At 40.6% G+C, this 26,464-nt stretch overlaps 1 protein-coding gene across 1 annotated transcript in view; it reads left to right on the forward strand.

Moving 5' to 3' along the window:
• Nucleotides 1–26,464, forward strand: part of GRIK3 (glutamate ionotropic receptor kainate type subunit 3) — a 710,309-nt gene that overhangs the window by 352,030 nt on the left and 331,815 nt on the right. Inside the window, exons 3-5 of the mRNA XM_040337236.1 lie at nucleotides 4,488–4,745; nucleotides 7,591–7,772; nucleotides 24,427–24,480. Coding sequence (XP_040193170.1) covers nucleotides 4,488–4,745; nucleotides 7,591–7,772; nucleotides 24,427–24,480 — 494 coding nt within the window. The remainder of the gene's footprint in view (nucleotides 1–4,487; nucleotides 4,746–7,590; nucleotides 7,773–24,426; nucleotides 24,481–26,464) is intronic.

Consider the following 26,464-nt stretch of genomic DNA (forward strand, 5'->3'; position numbering starts at 1 on the left):
TTAATCTTCAGCTTTGTAGTCTAAACTGACAATTCACTTGAGATGGCAGTTTACAATTCAGCTGCATTTAACACTGAATGAATTTAACACTTAACAGATTTAACAAGCAAACAGTCAACTCTACAAAGGATTGTTTTCTTTCACGGTTCTGTCAGTAGATCACATACTGTATATATCAGCTCTTTATACAGGGCTTATTAAATAAAAATGCTCTTAACAAAGCTCTTTAATTGACAGGCCTTTCAACAGGAGTCTTTTTTATACTAGTAACCTTAGCTAAATATTAACAACCACTCTTTTGCTTTGCTACATCCACACTGATTAAAAGAAAAATCATGTCATGGATGTGATGGTAAACCTTCTGTGAGAGTAAACCTTCCATATCTCACAAAGCCATCAGTTTCAGAGAATATTCCCTCCAGATCCACCACTTCTGGCTATGCATACACGCATTCCTGTTGAGGAGCAACAGAGGCTTCAAATCACCCCGGGATTGCAGAACAAATATTGTAGTGATAGGTGTGACAAAAGTGAATTATTTCATGCAGGATTTAAAAAAGAAGTACATTCACATTAACTAAAATTGATGGTGACAAGGATTTGATATTTTCCTTGTAATAATAATAGATTTTTTTCTTTTTTTTTTAAAAAAATGCTATTCTTTTTTTTTTTTTTTTTTGCAATATTTATTCATGAGAAAAAAAAAATAAAGATAAACAGAACAATGGTAAAGGTAAATATTTTTTTATTGTTTTAAACAATCATATCTAGTCAAACAATACAGGTACAGAATGAGAAAATGTTTTTACAGGAGGAGAGGCAACCCCAGTCTAATCTTAGACAAGGCTCGAGAGCTGAGCTTGGCAGGCCTACTCTTGAATTGTGAAACAAGGTGAAGGTACATAGAACACAACAGAAGGTCATGAAGTATACAGTTCTGTACTCTGTTATTGAACAGGTGTAAGTCATAACAGTTAACTGTCTAGTAATGGGTAGAGGAATACCCAAGTGCTCAGGAATGCTAGGAAGATATCATGAGAAAGCCAGATGGAGAAGAAAAATAAATAGAATATTAGAGTAGAAATGAGACACAGACTGAGGCCTCGTAGACACGACCGTTTTCCTCGACAGAATCCATCAATAAACTTGGTGGCAAAGCTTTTTTGCCGAGGAAAACGGTCGTGTGTATGTTTTTCATCGAGAAAACTGTCGAGGAACTAGATGAGAAAAAAAGAGAACAAGTGGAATCAAACTTCCCCTTTATAGTGCCGTCGTATGTGTTTTTTACGTCACCGCGTTTGAGAACGACGAGATTTTGTCTTGACAGTGTGTAGTTTCTCGACAAGCCTAACAAGAAACTCGTCGAGGAAAATTATGTTTCATTTACAACGAGTTCCTTAGTCGTGTGTACGAGGCCTTAGGAAAGAAATGGGATAAGGAAAGAAGGAACAGGTTGGTAGAAAAAGGAGTATGGGCTGATAAGAATCTGGGGTGGATTTACTAAAGGTAAATAGACTGTGCTTTTTGCAAGTGCAATTGCACTCTACAAATGCAATTGCTCCAGCTTAGTAAATTAGTGGAAGCTCTGCTGATTTCTATCATCCAATCATGTGCAAGAATTTTTTATTTTTTTTGCCTTGCATGTGATTGGGTATTCTTTGTAAATTGAAGCTTCATTTACTAAGCTCTGGAGAAACTGCATTGGTTGCATGCAACTGCACTTGCAATCTATTTTCCCCTTCTTAAATGACCCCCAATGTCTCCAGTAGGGGTTGGTGTTTAACTGCAAGTTCTGGTTCAGAGAGTTGAAGTAGAAAAGCTGTATAAGATACTATTAGTAGTTTTTATGTATTTGTATTTATCTGAACATAGGAAAACTGCCCATGCTGACCATGTAGATAAGAAATCGGCAACTGTATCTAGAGCTATGTCTCTGGCTTCTTTTGTCTTATAAATGTAATTATTTTGTTTAACCATACTAGTCAAGAAAGTGGAGTTTGAGATTTCCAATAGAATGGGATGAGTATCTTAGGAGTGCTTATTAAGTGTAAAAATAGAGATTGATTATAGTCAAGTGCAGGTTGAGCCTTGAAGTGTAGAATACTAAGTTCTGAAATTAGTTGAATGCCAGAGCCTGGGGTTTTGTTAAGCATTTACGCTAAGTCCCAAAATGGGTTTATTTGCTTGCATTCCCAGCAGATATGGAGGATAGTTTCTCCTTATCCCAGTAAATTTGTAACCTAACAATTGCTCCTTCATATTGAAGAAATATGACAGAGGCTGACTCACTGGAAATAGTTGTTTTTTTCCCCTTTAAAATAAAATAAAAATAGAAAATGTGATTGATTTGTCCTTTGTGCAGAGTTTCTTAAAGAGTTTAATTGGTTTTATAATCAGATTATTTTGCTTCTGGTTGGTTAAGAAATATTTGATTTGCATTTAAGCTGCATGCCTTTAATTGGTAATGAGCATGGGTGAACAAATTTACCCTTAAAGTAATTGTAAAGTACATTTTTTTAAATAAAATAATAAACATGTTATACTTACCTGCTCTGTACAGTTGGTTTTGTACAGAGCAGCCCGGATCCTCTTCTTGGGTCCCTGGCTGGATATCCTGGCCCCTCCCTCTTGTTAAGTGCCCCCACAGCCAAGCCGAGCTGCATCTCTGTGTATCCATTCAGACATGGAGCTGAAGCTCAACCCCACCCCTTCTCTTTCCTGATTGGCTAACTGAGTTTGATTGCATCAGAGCCAATGGTGCCGCTGCTGTGTCTTAGCCAACCAGGACGGAGAGTCCTGGATGGCGAGGGACTCGTGGACATCGCAGGATAGGGATGGGGCTCAGGTAAGTATTGGGGGGGGGGGGGGGGGCTGCTGTACACAGAAGGTTTTTTATCTTAATGCATAGAATGCATTAAGATAACAAAAACAATGAAACGTAGACTTTTGTAGTGTATCAATGCTTTACTAAACAGGAAAGCTGCACATACGACTGAAGACTATACAATACAACACAACACATAGCTTACAAAAATATGCCTACAAATATAAGCAATAAGTAAACTAAATCATTGCTCAACTTAGAGTTTAAGATGTAAGATCCTCTACTCTGCTCCAAAACCTGGTTTATTTACATATCAATGGGGGGAGTCTGGCTTCTCTGCAAACATATGCTCTTAAAAATCTAACTCTATATCATTGCTATCAAGACAATACAAAAGGCCATAGCAAAACAAGCTGCTTGTGTTCTGACAGGGGGGGACAGCCCCCCCTCCCCAGAAGAATCTGGTTAGCGTTCTCAGCCATTGGCTGACCTTTTATGATCATGCCCCTTCAACATAAGCCAGCTGAACAGCTGGCTTCTATCGGACTGGCTGTGGTTCACACAGGTCGAATGTTGTCCGGTTTCTATTAAATCAGCTGAGGCCGCCCAATAACCTGAGTAAGTCTGGTGGTGTTTTTTGGTATTGGAAAGGACAATTCCTCAAGAGTATTTCAGTGTGAAAGTAGCCTAAAAGTTAAAGAATAGAAAAAAATCCCTAAAATTGTAGGCTAAGAACATTTTGACCAGCAGGGGAAATAATATGTTTAAATAAAAATACAATACGTTTCATGTCTGAATCTAAGGTTAGCTTTAGTTCTAAATGAATTTGGGTCAGCTCCTGAGCCAGCTCCAGAGCCAACTACTAACTGTGTGAAGTTTTAAGCCGCATTCATATCTGCAGAATGGGAATTAAAGGAGAAGTTCAGCCTGAGCTTGTTTTGCTGTTGGTGTTTTCAATAGTTTCTGATATGTTAATGTTACACAATAATAGAAATACAGTTATTCTTCTATTTTTATGATAAATAATCAATTCTTATTTTGCTTTCTTGAATGTACAAAAAGACTAGTGTGGGTAATTCCCTCCCACCCCAAAACATAAAAGATCACACCTCCTTATTTATTATGGGTACTTATATAGCGCTGTCAGTTTATGCAGCGCTTTACATATACATTGTACATTCACATCAGTCCCTACCCTCAAGGAGCTTACAATCTAACTCACATTCCTACATACATACACATATTGGGGCAAATTTATACATGATTCATTTAAATAACCTACCAGCGTGTTATTGGAGTGTGGAAGGAAACCCACACAGGCACAGGGAGAACCATGCAAACTCCAGATGGTGTTGTGGTCAGGGTTTGAACCAGTGACGCTTTTTGCTGCTAGGTGCTACCCACTACACCACTGTGCCACCCTACTTGGCTAGAAGACTGAAAATAAGCAGGCCTCCGCCATGATACCATACCATATACTGTACCAGCCATCACAGTAATATATTTCAGCACAGCGGGAAAGGATTCAGATATCAGATTTGGATATCTTATCAGATCTCAGCTAAGACAAACAAAGGTGTTTATAAAAACTTTTGCCAAGGGATGAAACTACTGGAATTTAACTTTATAATATTGAAATTAGTGACTATTTCTTTTGTTGCAGCTTGTGACCAGCTGGCCCTAGGAGTGGTTGCTATTTTTGGACCATCCCACAGTTCGTCCTCCAACGCCGTCCAGTCTATTTGCAATGCATTGGAAGTACCGCATATACAGGTCCGATGGAAGCACCATCCTTTAGATAACAGAGACAGCTTCTATGTAAACTTGTATCCAGACTATGCTTCTCTAAGCCATGCAATCTTGGATCTTGTACAGTTTTTAAAGTGGAGGTCGGCTACAGTAGTTTATGATGACAGCACAGGTATGGTAGATTTCTTTGAATTACATTTACAATTTTTTATTTGTAACACTACAATGCATATATTTTTTTGTCCGACCCGTGTGTACTGCAATTGGCCAGACAGAAGCCAGCCAGCGCTGAAAGTGCTGACCAGAGTGTTCTGGTGGCGCCCCCTGTCAGAATACAATAGGACAGCAAGGGTGACCGGTGTACTAACATCGGATAGTTAGAACATCGGATCCTCCCTAGCTGTCAGGTTTTTTTTTCATTCAGCCCTGCTGGGTTAAATGAAAAAAATAAAATAAAATACTAGTGTGTACTAGGCTTAAGTCAATAGAAAGATTTTAGAGAGAAAATAATTGGTGGGTCTCAGGTAGACAATGTATTAGGTAATCTGACCTTTAGATAATTAGAAAGAGATTGTAGTAATTTTTTAACTCCGTTATTGTTAGGAATTTTGTATCAGAAGTGCAATTAAAAGTTTAATAGTAATTATTTAAAAATCAGAGATGAACATACTTGAAAATACAATTAGAAACAATTTAAATTCATAAAGCTTCAAATTTTTTTATATGTGAAAATATATGACAAAATCTATCAACTTGCAATAGCATGTAGTAGTTAGTAATGGGCTCTGTGATTTCTGATTGTGACCTTGAGATTACATTTCTCATGCTCATGCAAATATAATACATGTCAGAGAAAACTCTACTTGAGCCGAACCCCATTCTCATTAAGGGTTATGTGTGGATGCTATACTGTAATACTTCTTATTTATAACTGTAGTAATGCAAGCATACACAGTATGCTGCAAAGAATTCCAACGGCTAATGAGATTTTACATTTTTGATAGGAACATTTTTAGATCATGTCAGGATGGTCAAAACAAGATAATTATGTCTTCTACAATATTTTAGCTCATCCTACCATCTGTTTTAACATATATAGGCATAGATAATAAGGCAAAAGCTAGCATATTTAAGAACATTTTAAAAATGACAGATACCCAAGCAACTCAGAATTCTTGTGTCTACTTACTGTAAACTGAAATCTGGTTTTAATGGGCTATATTATCAGCATCAGGGTGTATGGAGTCTGTCATTGTGGATCTCTCCTTTAAAAATACTAGCTCTCTGGCTGTCATACTGATCCAGTGCCTGCAGTACAACATAAAACAAGTACACATACTAAAATAGTGATACCCATGGGCATAGCATCAGGGCTTGCAGGGGTCGCAATTGTGACACGTCCCTGCACCAGGGAGCCCATACGGTGTCTCTGTTGATGTGAGGAGACAAGCAGAATCTGTGGCAGAGTGCAATGTCATCAGCCAGGAGATCCCCCACTAAGAATTTGAAGCTCTAAATTTTTGGCACCATTGCCAAGTCTTGAGTGGAAAGACAGAAAGGAGTGGAGGGAGGACTAAGAGTGACCAGGCTGAGAGGGGAAAACATCAGTGCTGACAACTGGGTGGGAATAGACACCGAGCTGGTAAAGGGCTGAGCGAGGTAGGAGAAGGAGGGCACCGCGGGTAGCTGGGACTACTGTCACTGGTGAGGTAAGTCATTGGTAGGATATGCGACGGGAACAGACACATATCGCCCCCACCCCTTCCCACAACATATGCTGATACTGACAGAAAAAAAACTACTAAAAAACACCTAACATTTCCTAAGAGGCTCCTGGCTCAGTTTCAGCAGGACCATCAGAAAAAGGGGAGGGGGGGTCTGGGGATGTGTCATTAGTAGGATGGTGGGGGGGGGGATTAGTCATTCTCTGTGAGGGCATGTGTCATTATTAGGGGAAGGGCACCTCTCATTACCTGGAGGTGGGGGAAATTTTGGGAGAGTGGGGGCATATGGGAAGGGTATACGTCTTACCAGGAGGGGGGAACCTTTGTTATTACCTTGGTGGGGGGAAGCATTTGATTTGTTACAACTGGGTGGGGGGAGTGTCATTACCAAGAGGAGGGGGATTATCTGTCTTTACAGGAGGAGGGGATCATCTGTGATTATCTGAAGAGGGGAATCCTGAAGAAGGGGGGTCATCTGTTATTACCAGGAGGCAGGAGGGCATGTATCATTACCAGGAAGGGGGGCGTGTCACTTCTCACCAATATCCTGCACCTGCAGATCATTGCAGCCTGGCCCTGAGAGAGGTAATCAAGTGCTGTTTAATAATATATAAAAGAAAGGTGTGACTTCCCCACTGGCACACTCTCTGCTCAGTCCCCTGCCCAGCCCAGTAAAATTCCTCCCTCACCGCCCTGCTCAGCTGTGCACATGCACACAAGGTAGAGGCAGACAGGCCACACTCTGAGATGCCAGGTGAAAGTGGTGGGCTTGTATGTGATTCTGGAAGTCAAAGGGCCCACGCAGACCAGGCCCTCTGAGTTTCCTCTTTTACAGGCTCACCACTCTCACCTGGCAACTCAGAATGTGACCTCTCTGCCCCCACCTTGTGTGCATGTGCAGCTGGCAGCAAGAGGGAGAGAAGAAAGACAGCCACCATACAGTTACCATATCTTGGTGTGCAGTGAGAGTATCTTGATGCCCGTTGGAAGCAGCAGGTGGTAGTGGGGGGGTGGGGGGCTGAGGTTTACTTTTGCCTTCTGGCCCCCAAGCTTAAAGCTACGCCTCTATACCTGTCTAAGTTATCCCGGTGAGTGTCTCAAAGTATTGTAAGAAGGAACATCCAGGTATTTTCAACAGGAGGTCAGCAATTGCTGTCTTTATAAAAAATCTTGCAGTACAGGTTTTCTTAAATAAATCAAATGTAATGGATAAAAAAAAAAATGATTTTAGGTGAATTAAAATGACCAGAGACTTTAAATTTTTTTAATAATTTTGATTCTTTGTTGCTTAAGGTCTTATTCGATTACAAGAGCTCATTATGGCCCCTGCTAGATACAATATTAGACTAAAAATACGACAGCTTCCACCAGAGTCTGAAGATGCTCGGCCACTCCTGAAAGAGATGAAGAGGGGAAGGGAGTTTCGCATTATCTTTGACTGCAGTCATGTAATGGCAGCTCAAATTCTCAGGCAGGTGGGTACCAATGTGTTTTTCTACTTAAATAACCAGACATTACTGTAAAATTAAGGTAGTGGTGTTCTTAATTTGCTTTTGCACAGTACTGCGCTTAAAATTTTTATCCATTGGGATTCATCACATCCCACCACATGTTCTGTATCATCTATTAGCAAGTGTTAATCTCTGCTCTTTCTATTACCCAGTACATGTTAAATCAATATACAAGGCTAAGAGTTTGGTAATTATTTTGCTTTGCAGCTCTAATTTTTTCCCCTTTTTGCATTGCCTCTTTTGATTTAACATTTAATAAGCATGTTTATAGCCTTGGAAAAACACAACTATCTAACGGTTTTGCTATGTAAATGACTACGATTTCAAATTAAATTTAATAATAGTCAGCCGCAGTAATGGAATGCACAAATTAGACAAAAGGTCTGCTTTTGGTACAAAAATTGTTATAACATATATATTTCTACACATGCTTTTTTATCATTTACAGTGAATGTAAAATCTATTTTTAAGTACTGTATGTGTTAGGTCTCGTTTACATTAGGATTTGTAATTTAAGGGCTATCTTCAGCTGCCTGGGATGCACAGGTGTTCCATGCAGGGGCGTGACTGTGTTCTGATCCATGCATTGGATTGGCATGGCTGTACACTTTGGGATACGCATGATTGATCCATCTCTATTCATTTATTGATACTAATGTATTGGACAAGGGTTGTTTTAAGAAATTGAAGACTGCAATAAAGGTAAAACTGGATCACACTATGTAAAGTTTTTTTTCTATACCCGAGTACCTGTGGAAGTGTTATTCAGCTTTGAACCCTTTTGTAATGCGGATGACAACCATTAAAGTAGTTCAAGGCTTAAAATCTACACATTTCTGGTGAGTGTGAACCCCTTCAGAGAGTATGATGCACATTTTCTGGATCTTGGTGAACGGTGCACAGGTTATCATTCAACACTAGGGCCACTATCTGTACTCTTGGACTCTCACCAGTGTCTGTCACATCATCTTTTTCTCATATAATTAACCATATGAACGCCGGTCATAATATGAACTAACAGGAGCGCTGATTCAGTATTGGATGGTACATTCTATGTATCTGTGGACTGGATACTATTTGTTTATGCATTTTAATTTTGCATTTTAAGCAGCTGCTGTTTATACCCAATGTTTTTATATTGGTAGTTTAATATTAACTGTTTTAATCCTTTTTTGTGAAGCTGCCATGATTTTCAAAATTAAACACATAATTGTAACAAAATAAAAAACTTGCAAATCATGGGCATTCTGAGCACTCACGTACTTGTGTGATTGTCTCAAAGTGTTTCTCTTAATCAACAATTTTGCATATATATAGCTATACTTGTACATCCTTTAGCTATCCCTGGCATGCATTCAAAGTCCTGTACTTACCAGGCCAGGCACCTGCCAAATTCAAAGCCTCCACTGCAAACTCTTTCAACCGGTCCCTTCCTTTTTTTGTGCATGAAAGGTAAAATCCTTTTTGTTTTCATGTTGTGACCATCTATTTTGTATGTAATGTACTGGGAGAAAACAAGAAGGTGACTCCAAAGAAAGATAGCACTGGGAGGACCAACCACAGTATGCAAAAATAAAAAAAATAAACCTTATTGAAAAGCAGTATAAATGACCCACTCATGGAAGTACAATAAACCAAATAGTGGAAACAATCCCCCCCAGTATACCCATCATTTAAAAGCATGGATTCACACCGTTGCACAAAAATGGTGCCAGCAATTGGGCCCCATGCGCACACCCATACAAACACAGATCGGAGGGCAGGTATAATAGACCTTGGCTCTATAACTAGCATGCCCAACAGTGGGCTTCTGCTATGTAGTGTGAGATCTATAGTTGCAGTGTGAAGAGTTGGGCCTCACAGAGTTAAGATATCAAGCTGTAGTAATGTCAATGTGACCTGGCGTGCATAGGTAGGTATTTAGGTAGAACTTGAGCTAAGACTGAATTCAAGAGAGTCCGTATATGTGACCACTAGTTTTTTTAACGTGGTTGTATCTCCAAAGCACCATGCAGAAGCTGTGTTGAAAGATTATATATGGCTATCGTCAGTTTGGCAAAGTAGTAAGATATACTATTTAATGCATGAAGGCACACACAGCACTATCCTAAGTTAGGCTTGAATATCGGAGTTGATATACTTACAGTAGTTCATGTACTGACCTGTATAAAGACACTTTGGGATAACCAGAGTACTATGAGATACAATGTCTATTCTGCATTAGAACAGAGCTCCGCTCTTGGGATACTTGCCCCATAATGACAGATCAGCTAATTCAATTATAGGGATAACTTGCATACAGTATAAACCTTAGAAACTTGACAGGCCTGTAATCCAAAAATTGGCACAACACTAAAAGCTCAGTGTTTGAAAAGACATAAAGTGTTGCCTTGGAGGCTCTCACCTCCGGGCAACACTGAACAGTCCTCATGCTTCTATATCCTCTGCTGTGAGTAACCAGATAGACAAACATCAACAGGGCACATTGAGACTTAGTATACAAGTAAAAATGCGCAAGAAGCCAGAACAACAAGTATCAAGTCAGTATTAAGATTACTATATGTACATCATGGTATGTACAGTAAAAAACAGTGAGCGTCCAAACTCTGATGATGTAAGGAGTCCAGGGGCCAGAAAAGGATGGTGTAGCAGGGCTGACATCAGAGGGTAACAGAAACCATGTTCCAGTTCTACAGGAAAAAGGAGCGCCTCTCCCTTTGTGTTTTTTCACATTTCACATTGAGACTGATCAGATGCTGCTGCGTCAGCTCATGAGGCCTGTGATGCTGCCTGGAACAAGCAAGTCCAGTCAATCAAATCTGTGGAGGCAGCTGATGCTGAACCATCATCGGTGCTTAAAACATATAATAAAATTTGGTATTGGGTATTAGCCCCATTTTTTTTTTTCTGTGCATCTATTTTGTACCCTAAAAATAGACAGCCTATTTATAGGAGATATCCAGAGAAATAATGTGCAATTAACACTGGAGAAAAGTGCATGCTGACATAGGGTGGCTGAAAAAAGCTGGAGGTGATCAGCATAATGAGATGCACAAACAATTCAAAAAGAAGCAATATCTGTATTTTAAGGTGGAAATGTGTTTATAATACATTAGTGCTTTAGCAATTTCAATGGCAATCCATTAAATGTTAGGAGTTAAAGTGGTAAAAAAAGCCAATGCAAACATTTATCATATATGATATTGCCATTTCCTAGATGGTTGCATTTTTTTTTCTTAGGCTTTCTTTCTTCTATTTTTATCTGGTGATCTCCACTAAGTCTGTAATTTTTCAAAAGAAAAAGCTCTCAAGCAGAATGTATCAATTACAGATATGAGACAAACCATTTACTACTGACAGGGGTGGTTACAATGATCAGGTTTTATTTATTTGTGTGCCCCTGTGCTCATTCATCCAGAGTGGGGGCACTCTAATACAAGAGGGTTGTTAGTGGCCAGATTGCCATGGGAGGGAAAAAAGCCAAAAAAAGAAGACTAATACTGCCACCACATCTAATGATTGGCACGTTTCACACTGGAAATGTATAACTTTTCGAGTTTAATACCGCTTTAAAGTTACTTTAAATATACAAAGTATTATCAGGGACCTCTTGACACTATAACATAACTAGCAATGCAAGTAGTTGTTTATGGACTTTTTCATGGTTTGCATCTATAAATTGTAAAATATATATATATAGTACTATATATATAGTATATATGTGTGAAACTCGAAAAATTTGAATATTGTGCAAAAGTTAATTTGTTTCACTAATGCAACTTAAAAGGTGAAACTAATATATGAGATAGACTCATTACATGCAAAGCAAGATAGTTCAAGCCGTGATTTGTCAGAATTTAGATGATTATGGCTTACAGCTCATGAAAACTCCAAATCCACAATCTCAGAAAATTTGAACATTGTGAAATGCTGCAATATTCTAGGCTCAAAGTGTCCCACTCGAATCAGCTAATTAAGCCATAACAACTGAAAATGGTTCCTGAGCCTTTAAATGGTCTCTCAGTCTGGTTCAGTAGGAATCACAATCATGGGAAAGACTGCTGACCTGACAGTTGTGCAGAAAACCATCACTGACACCCTCCATAAGGAAAGAAAGCCTCAAAAGGTAATTGCAAAAAAAGTTGGATGTTCCCAAAGTGCTGTATCAAAGCACATTAATAGAAAGTTATTACAGTTATAACAAAAAGGAATTCTGCGCTCATAAAGGTTTACCACTCTAATTCCACATAATGTTTGTGAGGAATAACATTCAGTAGATCTTAGTTTGTTCGGAAGAACCAGTTCTTTATGTAGAAAAGATAAACAAATGTATACAGCACAACGCAAAAAAATGTTCCCAGTGCCTGCATGAAAACACACACAATCTTTCAGGGCTTCAAGGGTTAAAATTTTGCAATTTTGTTTCCAGCTGCATTCATAGAAAACAACCGTGCTGATTGTAATTGGAGTACATTACCCAGGACGTCACTATGGCGTTTGATGTCACTTCCTAGTTACTATCTGGCATCTGGGCTCCTGTACACTTTTCCTGTATGTGTCCAAACGTGCTCCAGCCTCAGTGTTTGCAGCTGCTAGGAGCGCAGCACAGAGATGACAGCCATGGAGAGACAATCTTCCTGTTGGAACGTGCTGACAAGCAGGCAGAGAAAAGTTCAGCCGAATGTTAGGCGCCCTCCAGTGGACAAAGTGCAAATTGCATTGAGGAAAAAAATTGTAAATGGCGATTATAAATGAAAATCTTTTCTTGATATTACTGACTTAGGTCTTCCAAAATAAAAGAGGGGTTTTGAAACAGTCCCAGACTACGCGTTTCGCCCTATCCAGGCGACTGTGACAAAGCCCTGGATAGGGCGAAACGCGTAGTCTGGGACTGTTTCAAAACCCCTCTTTTATTTTGGAAGACCTAAGTCAGTAATATCAAGAAAAGATTTTCATTTATAATCGCCATTTACAATTTTTTTCCTCAATGCAATTTGCACTTTGTCCACTGGAGGGCGCCTAACATTCGGCTGAACTTTTCTCTGCCTGCTTGTCAGCACGTTCCAACAGGAAGATTGTCTCTCCATGGCTGTCATCTCTGTGCTGCGCTCCTAGCAGCTGCAAACACTGAGGCTGGAGCACGTTTGGACACATACAGGAAAAGTGTACAGGAGCCCAGATGCCAGATAGTAACTAGGAAGTGACATCAAACGCCATAGTGACGTCCTGGGTAATGTACTCCAATTACAATCAGCACGGTTGTTTTCTATGAATGCAGCTGGAAACAAAATTGCAAAATTTTAACCCTTGAAGCCCTGAAAGATTGTGTGTGTTTTCATGCAGGCACTGGGAACATTTTTTTGCGTTGTGCTGTATACATTTGTTTATCTTTTCTACATAAAGAACTGGTTCTTCCGAACAAACTAAGATCTACTGAATGTTATTCCTCACAAACATTATGTGGAATTAGAGTGGTAAACCTTTATGAGCGCAGAATTCCTTTTTGTTGTAACTGTATTTTGGTGGTGCTTCTAGGTACCTGGATTTCTGCAGCACGGATCGTTTACAGCCCATACAAGGGTCTTAAATATTATATTGGACTATAGTGTTAACCCATAGAGCGCCAGTGAATCTTTTTTGTATCAATAGAAAGTTATGTGGAAGGGAAAAGTGTGGATGAAAAAGGTGCACAATCAGCAGGGATGGCCACAGCCTGGAGAGGATTGTCAGGAAAAGGCCATTCAAAAGTGTTGGGGACTTTCACAAGAAGTGGACTGAGGCTGGAGTCAGTGCATCAAGAACCACCACAAACCGATGGATCCTGGACACGGGCTTCAAATGTCATATTCCTCTTGTCAAGCCACTCCTGGACAACAAAAAATGTCAGAAGTGACTTACCTGGGCTAAAGAAAAACAGACCTGGTCTGTTGCTCAGTGGTCCAAGGTCCTCTTTTCTGATAAGAGCAAATTTTGCATCTCATTTGGCAACCAAGGACCAAGTCCATAGTATGGAGGAAGAATGGAGAGGCACACACTGCAAGATGCTTGAAGTCCAGTGTGAAGTTTCCACAGTCTGTGTTGATTTGGGGAGCTATGTCATCTGCTGGTGTTGTTCCACTGTGCTTCATTAAGTCCAGGGACAATGCAGCCATCTACCAGGAGATTTTGGACCACTTCATGCTTCCTCCTGCAGACGAGCTCTCTGACTTCATTTTCCAGCAGGACTTGGCACCTGCCCACACTGCCAAAGCACCAAAACCTGGTTCAATGACCGTAGTATTACTGTGCTTCATTGGACAGCAAACTCGCCAGAGAATCTATGGGGCATTGTCAAGACAGACCGAACAATGCAGAAGAGCTGAAGGCCGCCATTGAAGCATCCTGGTTTTCCATAACACCTCAGCAGTGCCACAGGCTGATAGCTTCCATGCCACGCCGCATTGAGGCAGTAATTGCTGCAAAAGGGGCCCAAACCAAGTACTGAGTACACATGTATGATTATACTTTTCAGAGGTTCAATATTGTTCTATGTACAATCCTTGTTTTATTGATTGCATGTAATATTCAAATTTTCGGAGATTGTGGATGTGGGGTTTTCATGAGCTGTAAGCCATAATCATCACATCACAATTATGACAAATCACATCTTGAACTATCTTGCTTTGCATGTAATGAGTCTATCTCATATGTTAGTTTAATCTTTTAACTACTTGCCGACCAGCCGCCGCAGTTATACAGCGGCAGGTCGGCTCCCCTGCGCGAGGTCACGTAGATCTACGTCACCTCGCCAATCACGCCCCCCGCTCGCCCCTGGTCCCGACGCACGTGCCCTGCGGGCACAATTACTGTTTGGCACCTGCGAGAACCCGGAGCTGTGTGTGTAAGGGGCAGAAATGCCTGATCGTCTGTTCATACAATGTATGAAAAGCAATCAGTAATTTCCCCATGTCAGTCCCTCCCCCCCTTAAGTTAGAACACACCTAGGGAACATAATTAACCCCTTCCTCGCCCCCTAGTGTTAACCCCTTCCCTGCCAGTGGCATTTTTATAGTAATCAATGCATTTTTATAGCACTGATCGCTATAAAAATGCCAATGGTCCCAAAAATGTGTCAAAAGTGTCCGAAGTGTCCGCCATAAGGTCGCAGTACTGATAAAAATCACTGATCACCGCCATTACTAGTAAAAAAAAAATATTAATAAAAATGCCATAAAACTATGCCCTATTTTGTAAATGCTATAACTTTTGCGCAAACCAATCAAAAAACGTTTATTGCGATTTTTTTATGAAAAATATGTAGAAGAATACGTATCGGCCTAAACTGAGAAAGAAAACGTTTTTTTTTTATATATTTTTGGGGATATTTATTACAGCAAAAAGAAAAAAATATTATTTTTTTTCAAAATTATTGCTCTATTTTTGTTTATAGCGCAAAAAATAAAAACTGCAGAGGTGATCAAATACCAGCAAAAGAAAGCTCTATTTGTGGGAAAAAAAGGACGCCAATTTTGTTTGGGAGCCACGTTGCACGACCGCGCAATTGTCAGTTAAAGCGACGCAGTGCCGAAACGCAAAAAGTGGCACGGTCATTGACCAGCAATATGGTCCGGGGCTAAAGTAGTTAAATTGCATTAGTGAAATAAATTAACTTTTGCACGATATTCAAATTTTTCAAGTTTCACCTATATATAATAAAAACAGAGTGTGAATTAGAAAGTTTTTGTAGGGCTAAATTCAATATACCTTTGCTACCAGTATATGCTTTTCCACTTAGGGTTCCTAGAAGGCTTTAATTGGGAGTAGATATTTTTTTTTTAAATGTATTGGAACATTGTGTACTACACCATTTAGTTATAAGTTGTTTGATTTTTCCATAGATTATCCTTAGCTCTGGACTGTATAGCAACATTTTAATTGTCCAGTTGGACTTTTCAAATTTTTCATATTTTCACATTCACTTATCTATTCTTAGCTACTCTGTTAAAAAAGACTGCTCTAAGCGTGGATCTAGGTTGTTGCTCAATTGAATACAAATCAAATAAAACACCCGTGCCTAGGTATGCAATTAATATGTTAATGGAAAATATGTAATCACTCCGCACTCACCAGATGTTGGTGACTCCCTTACTGTATCAGCTAGGTCTTTCTGCGGGACCTATCCCACTTTGATGCCTTCTGGTGGCTTCCACAGGTCCAGACTCCCTTCTGTTGCAATCCCAGGGGTCCAAAAAATTTTATGGAGGTAAAAAAGAATGGAGAAGAGGCCCCTCATAGTGTAAAATCATTTTATGTTTATTCTTAAAGGCGTTTACAAGGTAAAAAACGATGTTAGAAAATCATAAAAAAAGTGCCACTGTATGACATAAAACAGCCCTCTGTGTACTTAGAGATGAACGGTATCTGTTACCTAGGCCAGACGTTCAGGAGCATCGGTTTGATGCGTTTCGTCATCAGCATGCAATGTTATCAAAAGCAGGAAGCTCCCTTGTGTAAAAATGCACTCCTCCCTTTCCAATCACTCTCTTGTTTAGAAGAGACAATCAGGAAGTGACATCCCTATAGTTCTTCTTGTGTGTTATTAACCCCCTCTGCTATTAAAACCCAATATATTGCTAAACGTGCCTCAGTGAGGGCATCTTGTGGTGTTTGTGCTAAATGAGACCCACTTGATACATAAACTGGGTACTCTAAGTCCGCCAGGCCTGAACATTGGCATCAACATCCATATATCAATATATTATAAAGGGGGGGGGGTCTATGTATTCTCCCATTTAGATGGTAGGGAAACACAGTAAACATATATTGATCACTTCCTTCCCTTTCCATTCTTTCCTAGCTTCCTTACCTGTACAATCTTGGGTTTCAGTGGTTATACAAAGTTTCCTGCTTTTGATTACATTGCTTGCTGATGACAAAACACATAAAGCTGGTGCTCCAATGCATTGTTTCTGGCCCAGAGAGTGGAATGCATGCCGGGTAACAAGCAGCGTCCATCTCTAAATACACAGAGGGCTGTTTTATTTCATATAGTGGCACTTTTTATATGATTTTCTATCATAATTTTTTACCTTGTAAACGCCTATAACAGGGATATGCAATTAGCGGACCTCCAGCTGTTGCAAAACTACAAGTCCCATCATGCTTCTGACTCTGGTGTCATGCTTGTGGCTGTCAGAGTCTTGCTATGCCTCATGGGAATTGTAGTTCTGCAACAGCTGGAGGTCCGCTAATTGCATATCCCCGGCCTATAAGAATAAACATAAAATTATTTTATTTGAGGGGTTTCCTCTCCATTAATTTTCTACTTGCATAAAAACCTTTTGACCCCTGAGATTTCAACAGGATGGAGTCCGTGCCTGTGGAAACCACCAGAAGACATCATAGTGGGATAGGTCCCCAGAAAGACCTACAAGCCTAGCTGACTTTCCTTACTATACAGTAAGGGAGTCACCAACATCTGGTGAGTGCAGAGTGATTACATATTTTCATGTGGTGGATACACAGAAAACATCCTGGGAACAGAGCACAAAGCACTTTATTGCACAGAAAGACTTTTTAGCAATATGTTTTTATACTTGTCACTTTATAGCATTTTTAACTACCATTATAGTGGTATTTCACAGTATTCACTAGAGCAGTTGTAGTATAATCCATCAGTTCATGGTTGAGCAAGCACTGTCTGGATGTTATAAATAAATGGTGAAAAAAGGGAAATAAATGCGCCCTTCTACCTTCTCACACCCCTCTGCGCCAAAAAATGAATTTAAAGCGGGAGTTCACCCATTTATTAAATGTTTCCCCTTTTCCTCTTAGATTCCTGCTCGTTCGGTCTAGGGGAATCGGCTATTTGTATTAAAATATGATCCGTACTTACCCGTTTTCGAGATGCATCTTCTTCTGTCGCTTCCGGGTATGGGTCTTCGGGAGCGGGCGTTCCTTCTTGATTGACAGTCTTCCGAGAGCCTTCCGACGGTCGCATCCATCGCGTCACTCGTAGCCGAAAGAAGCCGAACGTTCGGCTTCTTTCGGAAAATCGTGACGCGATGGATGCGACCGTCGGAAGCCTCTCGGAAGACTGTCAATCAAGAAGGAACGCCCATTCCCGCAGCCCATACCCGGAAGCGACGGAGAGGATGCATCTCGTAAACGGGTAAGTAATGCTCATATTTTAAAACAAATAGCCAATTCCCCTAGACAAAACGAGCAGGAATCTAAGGGGAAAAAGTGCCCTCTAAGGCCGGGTACACACGGACAAACATGTATGGTGAAAGCGGTCCGTCGGACCGTTTTCACCATACATGTCTGCCAGAGGGCTTCTGTACGATGGTTGTACACACCATCGTACAGAAGTCCGCGCGTAAACAATACGCGGGGCGTGTCCGCGGTGTCGCCGCGTCGATGACGCGGTGTCGCCGCGACAATGATGCGGCGACGTGGGCGGCCCGCCTTTAAAATGCTTCCACGCATGCGTCGAAGTCATTCGACGCATGCGAGGGACGGCGGGCGCCTGGACATGTACGGTAGGTCTGTACTGATGACCGTACATGTCCGAGCGGGCAGAATTCCAGCGGACTGTTTTAAAACAAGTCCAGGAATATTTGTCTGCTGGGAAAAGGCCCGGCGGGCAAATGTTTGCTGGAATTCGGCCCGCTCGCGCCCACACACGACCAAACATGTCTGCTGAAACTGGCCTGCGGGCCAGTTTCAGCAGACATGTTTGGTCGTGAGTATGGGGCCATAGGGTGAACCACCGCTTTAAAAATACATAAAGCAGCTACTTTAAATAAATAGTGATGTGTAATAATTCTGAATGAACTAAATAGTAACACTGTGTTCAATGAATGAACAATCCTAAATAAAAGTGTAAATAAATCTGTGAAAGAATATATGTAACACACATATACTGAATAATATTAGATATATATGAGGAGTGAAATACTTAAATATATATAAACAAATGTTCAAAAACGTTCATCCAGTGATGAAAAGTAGATAATAACAAGCCAAGTCCATAAGTGATTAAATTCCAAGTGATTAAACTTGCTCATGATAGATACGCCGTCGTAAGTCTGAATGAGCGCCGTCGTATCTTTAGGCGTATTCTGGAAACCAGATATGCCTAAATTTGGCCAAGATACGGCCGACGTAAGTCTCCTATGCCATAGTATCTTGGCTGCATATTTACGCTGGCCGCTAGGGGCGTGTACGTGGATGTATGTGTCGAATATGTAAATGAGCAAGATATGCCGATTCACAAACGTACATACGCCCGTCGCAGTAAGATACGCCGTTTACGTAAGTCGTTTTTCCGGCGTAAAGATAAACCACCAAAAAGATGGCGCAGCCCATGCAAGGTATGGACGACGGAACAGCTGTCATATTTTACGTTGTTTGCATAAGCGTACGTGAATGGGGCTGGGCGTAGGTTATGTTCACGTCAAAAGCATTGAGTATTTGCAACGTGATTCTGAGCATGCGCGTGCATGCGCCGTACGAACGGCCTTCATTTACATGGGGTCATGGTTAATTTAAATGTAGCCCACCCACTACATGCTTACTTTGAATTAGGCGGGGTTACGCCGGCCCATTTGCGCTAGAATTGCACTTACCAATAGGACATGCCTTGCACTCACATGCTCGGCAATATATCTGAATAAAGTCTCCAAAGGTAATAGGCAATTCCACCAGTGTTCCAATAAATCAAAGTTGCTCCACATGTAAAAATAAAATGGCTCCAATAGTGAAGTATATCAAAACAAATTTATTAAAAGCAGCACAAGAACCTTCACACATTGCACTCACATCTATCAAAACAAAGAGGCACTTCAACAATGAACTCGGCAGTGGGCTCCAAATCAGAAACAAACTTGTGGTAAAACTTGATGTATTGTGGTCTTGGCGGACCTAGAGTTAACAGTAAGGCCCCGTACACACGAGAGGATCCATCCGCTGGAATTGATCCGCGGACCGGCTCCAGCGGATAGATCCCCTGGTGTGTACAATCCAGCGGATCTGTTTCCAAGGATTTTTATCCCCTGGGATGGATTTCCAGCAGATAAAAATTTTAAGACATGCTTTAAAATGTATCCGCTTGAATCCATCCCAACGGATTGATCCGCTGGTCTGTACAGACTCACCGGATAAATCCATCTGAATGAATCCCCCGCATGCGTCGTAATGATTCGACGCATGCGTGGAATTCCTTATATGACAGCGTCGCGCACGTCGCCGCGTCATCATCGCGGCGACGGCGCGACACGTCATCGCAATGGGATTTCGGCGCGGATTTCGGTCCGATGGTGAGTACACTCCATCGGATCAAAATCCGCGGAAATCTTCGAGAGGATTTATCCGCGGATACGGTCCGGCGGACCGTATCCGCGGATCAATCCTCTGGTGTGTACCCGGCATAAGTCTCACCCCCCGCTCCGTTCGTTCTCCTCTTCACTCCAAAGCACTGCACACTTGGTGGTCGGTAATCCGAACGTTCTGGAACACGAGTAGTATATCACCATATCACCATATACTACTCGTGTTCTCGTGTATATAACACAGTGCAGAGTATATAGTGCAGTGCAGAGTGTGTAATACAGTGCAGTGCAGAGTATATAATACAGTGTATTGAAGTGGTTAAGGGGAACCCTATGACAGATTTAAGAATAAAAAAATGGCATGGGGTCCATCCAAAATCCATACCAGACCCTTATCCGAGCATGCAGCCTGGCAGGTCAGGAAAGGGGGGAACCGCATACTAGCTCATTATGAAATACTTACCTTGGAAAGAGGTGTGAGGAACTTACCTGGTCCACGCCGAGGGAGATGTCATCTTGCCTCGGCGTGTCTTTCGGGTATCGCCGCTCCAGCGCTGTGATTGGCTGGAGTGGCGATGTCGTCACTCCCGCGCATGCACGCGGGAGCCTTCTTTCCGGCAAGGTCCGGCGGCTGCGCATGTGCTGCATTGCGAGGGGAATATTTCCTAAGCCTTACAGGTTTAGGAGATATTTTTTATACCTACAGGTAAGCCTTATTATAGGCTTACCTGTAGGTAAAAGTGGTAGTACAGAGTTTACTACCACTTTAAATTTTGGTCTCATCTGACCAGAACATCTTCTTCCCCCATATGGCTTTTCACCAACTCCAAATAGGACTTCTTATGGCTTTATTTCAACAATATCTTTCTTCTTGCCACTCTTCCATGGCCAGATTTGTGGAGTGCACAACTAATAGTTTACCTGTGGACAGATTCTCCCACCTGAGCCGTGGATCTCTGCCACTCCAAAGTTACCATGGGCTTTTGGCTGCTTCTCAAATGAATGCTTTCCTTGCCCGGCCTGTCCGTTTAAGTGGGCAGTCATGTCTTGGCAGGCTTGCAGTTGTGTCATACTCTTTCCATTTTAAGATGATGGATTGAACAGTGCTCTGTGAGATGTTTAAAGCTTGGGATATTTTTTTATAACCTAACCCTGCTTTAAACCTCTCACCAGCTTTATCCCTGACCTTTCTTCTGTGTTCCTTGTGCTTCATGATGCCGTTTGTTTACTGAGGTTCTTTAACAAACCTCTGAGGGCTTCACAGAACAGCTGTATTTATACTGAGATTAAATTACAAGCAGGTGGACTCTATTTACAAATTAGGTAAATTCTGAAGGCTATTTGTTCCACTAGATTTTGGTAAGGGGTATCAGAGTAAAGGGGGCTGAATAGAAATGCACGCCACACTTTTCAGATATTTATTTGTAAAATATGTTGAAAACCATTTTCCTTCCACTTCACAATTATGTGCCACTTTGTGTTGGTCTATTACATAAAATCCCAATAAGATACATTTACGTTTTTGGTTGTAACATGACAAAATATGGAAAATGTCAAGGGGTATGAATACTTTTTTAAGGCACTGTAGATATGGCCATTCTGACTAGCACAAAAAGTAAATTCTACAGGCATGGACATTTTTGCACATCCATTTTAACACCCCAGGAAGTAATCTTAGAGGTCAGTTCCCCCTGGCTGCAGATCCATATGAGCCTTTGCGGGTTTGATTGAATTTTATTTGAAATGCAAGGTTATCCCTACGTATGTTACCATGTAAATAATGTCTATAGCTAAATATCAGATGCTCAAATGACATTTTTTCCATGTTATAAGAAGGTTAACATAGAACATTTAGTTAGTATTCTTAAGCAGTTAGCCAGTCTTATGCCTAAAATACAGAAAGCAAATAAGCCAGCAGCTGTTGTCTGGGACTTGCTGGCTTGGAATGAGAGCCCGTTAAACGTTATAACATCACGCAGTGATCACTGTAGGTGAAGAGCACACAGTTTTTGCTTTAGAATTGACTTTGCTTGCAAGACTTTTTCTTTTTATTTAAAATTGTGCATCCCTCAGAGTCTAAAGATAATTTACTCTGTATTATTAAATGTACCCTATGTCTCAAGCTCTTCATATCTTATATATGTCCTGCTCCAAAATGTGTAATTAAATTACTTAAATAGATTTACATATTAGTTTGATATTAGTTTGATATGCATACATATGCAACTTTCTACTGCAGTCTCAGCAAATGATAAACTTAAAATGGCCCACTTGACTTTTATGAAGTGTGACTCTCTTTATGTAGCATGGTGGACACGATAAAGTATGAGGATGGTCTTTCTTTGTACAGGAATTCTTGTGCACTCCAGTTGGACAGCAGTGGTTCTGATAGCGGAGTCCCTGGGATTCATAAAAAATGTGCAAAGCTTGTGTAGGGCAGCAGCAGAGAGCACACTGTGGAACAGCCTATCAGACATGTATTGTCTTTTTAATAATGCTGTTAACGTGCCAAGGGTGTTCTAAACATTAAGTGAGGAAGCCAAGAGAGTGGTTTCCAAATCCCTAAAGAGAGAAGGAGAGAGTGTGGCAAATATATCCATCCAGTGGAAAGAAGTATGTAAATGTTATACAGTGAGAAAGGAGACCTTCAGAGAGCTGACATTCATTTCCAGGGACTTCAAAGCCAAAACCTATTTTACATTTTTGTAAAACTAGGGGATGGCTAAAATCATTGTCAAGTTTCTTTGTGATGTCTCTGTCCCATTGGGGCGTTTATTCTTCAGTTCACTCTCAGGAAATAAAAGCAGATATTTTCAAAGTGAGGGAAACCTTTTTGTAGACAGTTGTTTTTTACCTCACTTTCTCTCTTGCCAACAATGGTTACCAGAACAAATAGAGGGTGGGTCTTCCCAGCAGGGGCACAGACAGAAAAAAACCTGACAGGAGTTCTAATTTTTCTGCACTTCAAAACAAACTAAAAATGGCTTTGTAAACACTTTAATGTTACAGTTCTGGAGATTGTATTGTACAGTTCAATACTTCTGTGAAGTGCTGTGCATAGTCTTGCCCTATGCACAGAGTCGTTTTTCCCTGTTATGTTCTATAGTATAGATCCAATATTGATATAGTGTCAATCCTTAGTTAAGTAAGTGCTAATCCAAAGAATGATTTACCTTTTATGAGTTACTTGGAAATGGGTGGTTAACAGATGTGGCCATATGTAAGTTGTGGTAGACGGAAAGAGGTGGGAGGATAGACACATACAAGTTAGAATAGATAGAAAGAAGGAAGGACAACAATCAAGATGGTAAGAATGAAAAACACAGAGACGATTGGAGAAAAGGATGGATGGATAAAATGGGTAGGCAAAGATATCTGTAGGGTTTCTGTTATAATTTCTTGCACTGTTCCATTCTGAAACAGCAACATGAACAGTCACTTCCTTTTACATGTGTTTGCTCAGAACAAAAGTTTAGCAAATTGGTTAAACTGCAATTTTGTGAGTGGTGAGAAGTGTTTTCAGGAATTGGCAGCAGGGATGGCCAAATCTGCGTAGCTATACTAGGAAACTGAGACCAGACTTTATTTGGTAAAGCAAATGAATTAATGATAAAACAGAAGATACCTCCAAACACCAGAAAACAGGAAACACAGCAAATGTGAAGACCGACCAACCTAATTAACAGGAAGCCTAACTAACAAACTAAATATATGCAATACTGTATACATAAAAGTGGAGAACACAGATAAACAGGGAAAACTCAAAATTCAGGGAACAAATGGGAAGGGGGAACTAAGACTGAGCTCAAGTACAGGGGGAGCAGAAAAGAGGCAGCAGGGTTCAAGATGCAGGGCAGGAACAAGATCAAGATTTAGGCTCAGCATAAATGGGAAGCAGTATCTGGCAGCAAAGCAGTTTTAGTACAGGAGGGACTAAATACCCTCCCAGCAACCAGCATCAGGTGGAGACTGATTACTGAAATCTGATGGCTGCTGAGAGACACCCACTGGAGGACACCAGAACTACAACCTCCAACTCTGGGAAGCACAGTGCCACTAGCAGATGATCCATGTCTGGACGAGTGGCCTGATTTTCCAGTGGGTTGCCAGCACAGGGTATTTAAACGCTTGTTGCAGCACATAGTACCTAAAAAAATATATATGTATTATATTCTAAACAGCCCAACTGCTTCACACTAATACATGTAAAAGGTTTAAATGGGCTTTAATGTTTTATAAAAATGTGTGTAGTAGAAATCAACACACTTTTTAATTACACTGCCTTATCGCTTTACTCTTTTTTGCAGGCCATGGCAATGGGCATGATGACAGAATACTATCACTACATCTTTACAACACTGGTAAGTATGTGTTCTTTTTCAAATATACCATTATTAACACTGACTTCTCTCAATAGTCTGACTGTTTATAAGAGCCGGGTTTGAAGTCATGACTGCTTCAACACTGAAGAACTAGGGATGAGCTCTCTATTCAGTTTAAACACAGATTTATTTCTCCCACTACTATACTGTGTATTACACTTCCTTCTTCTGCTATCAAGGTTGTTAAGGAAATAGCACGTGGCAAAGTGATGTCACCTGGCTCCATTCGATTCCTGTCTGGGAATCCCCAGCCATATAACCAAAGCAACCAGGATGGGTTTAATAATATAAAGTGTGGAGTTTCTTTCATAATTCAAACCTGGTATGATTTTTAAGGGGGGGGGTCTCACCGAAATTCTATACCAGACCCTTATTCGAACATGCAACCTGGCAGGCCAGGAAATGGTGGGAGGGTGGGCATCTGCCCCTCCCTCCTGAACCATACCAGGCCACATACCCTGATTACGGGAGTTACCTTGACAGGGAGGACCCCCTGGCAAAGCACCTAGTCCCCTTGTTGATGAGGACAAGGGTCTCATTTCCACAGCCCTCGCCCAGTGGTTGTGGAGGACTGAGGGTGGTGATTTATCAGTATCTGGAAGTTCCCTTTAATAATACCCAGATACAAGCCTGTCTATGTGAATGGCAATGGGATACATAGCACCTTTACTCATTCACAAAGAAACTAAGGAAAAGATAAACTAAACAGTAAATATTTAATTTAATTAAGAACAAAATCCACACTATAAATCAACCATAAATCATGTCATCTATTCATGCAGATCCACATCAATCACATCAGAGGATAACATCTGCTGGCCCACTGAAAACAATACCCTCCTACCACTGACAAGATCTGATCCTGATAACTTATCTTCCTTGACTGATAGCTCTGACAGATAACAATTAAATATAAATAAAAGGGCCATGCGTGATGTCATTATCCAGATATGGACTTGACCATATATGGTCAATGATTTCACCCAGGAGACCCCATCCCTATGTTTACATGTAGCTGTCATTAGCTGGAGCTGTAATTTACAGGAGGGATGCAATTTAAAAAAAATATATGTTTTTTTGGGTCCCAAATTAACTTCTATACCAGCCCCCATCTAGGATAAGCATCTGCTTTAGATGAAAGGAATCCCCAGCTGTTTGTTTACAAATAGAAGGAAGATACTGAAATTGCCATTTATCTGCAATTTAAACTGCATTTTTTCTCTTTGTAAATGTCAATTTTGCGTTAACAGGTTTTATACTGTATATTGTAGAACTAAGGCACTTCACAGACAGGTTAAGAGCATCCCTCAGGTATATTATTTAAAATAATTTAGCATTTTTAAGCATTAATAAAAATGCTGCTAACCACCAGGCGACCACGCTTTTTTTTATTCTCATTTTGCTTTGTTACATTTTCTTTGGATAGTGGATAGACCCCATTGTCATTTACTTGATAATCCCTTGACTATTTGGCTCCCATTGCTTTCAGTGGAGTGCAGATTTGGCACCCAAAGCCTCAGTAATGTTTGCAGAACTTGCCTCAAACTGAATCCGGTTCAAGTTCAGTTCAAACCTAAAAGACATCCTGACGCTAGCTAAATAGAGCAGGTAAAACATAGCCAAATCAAGTATTTTACATTATTATTATTTTTTTTTTTTATTACTTGCAACATGAAATGTTCCAGAAAATTTGACTAGTGAATTCTCTCCCCTTTTCATGGCATATCCTTCTCCTTTGCTGTGAGTGTCCAATTATTGTCTGTGTTGGTCCTACTTCTCTGTCCCCCATCTCCCCTCCCTACATAGCCTTTAAAGTGTTACTTAACCCACAACAATAAAATATGTCTGTAAATGCAGCATAGCATGCTTCTTATACTCACTGTACAACTTACTTAAGGGGTTATTCCTCTGCATTGTGTAAAAAGACTGTTTAATCCTGTATGAACAGATCCCTTCTTGCATT

Source organism: Rana temporaria, chromosome 2 (assembly GCF_905171775.1).
Source record: "Rana temporaria chromosome 2, aRanTem1.1, whole genome shotgun sequence".
Taxonomy (NCBI): domain Eukaryota; kingdom Metazoa; phylum Chordata; class Amphibia; order Anura; family Ranidae; genus Rana; species Rana temporaria.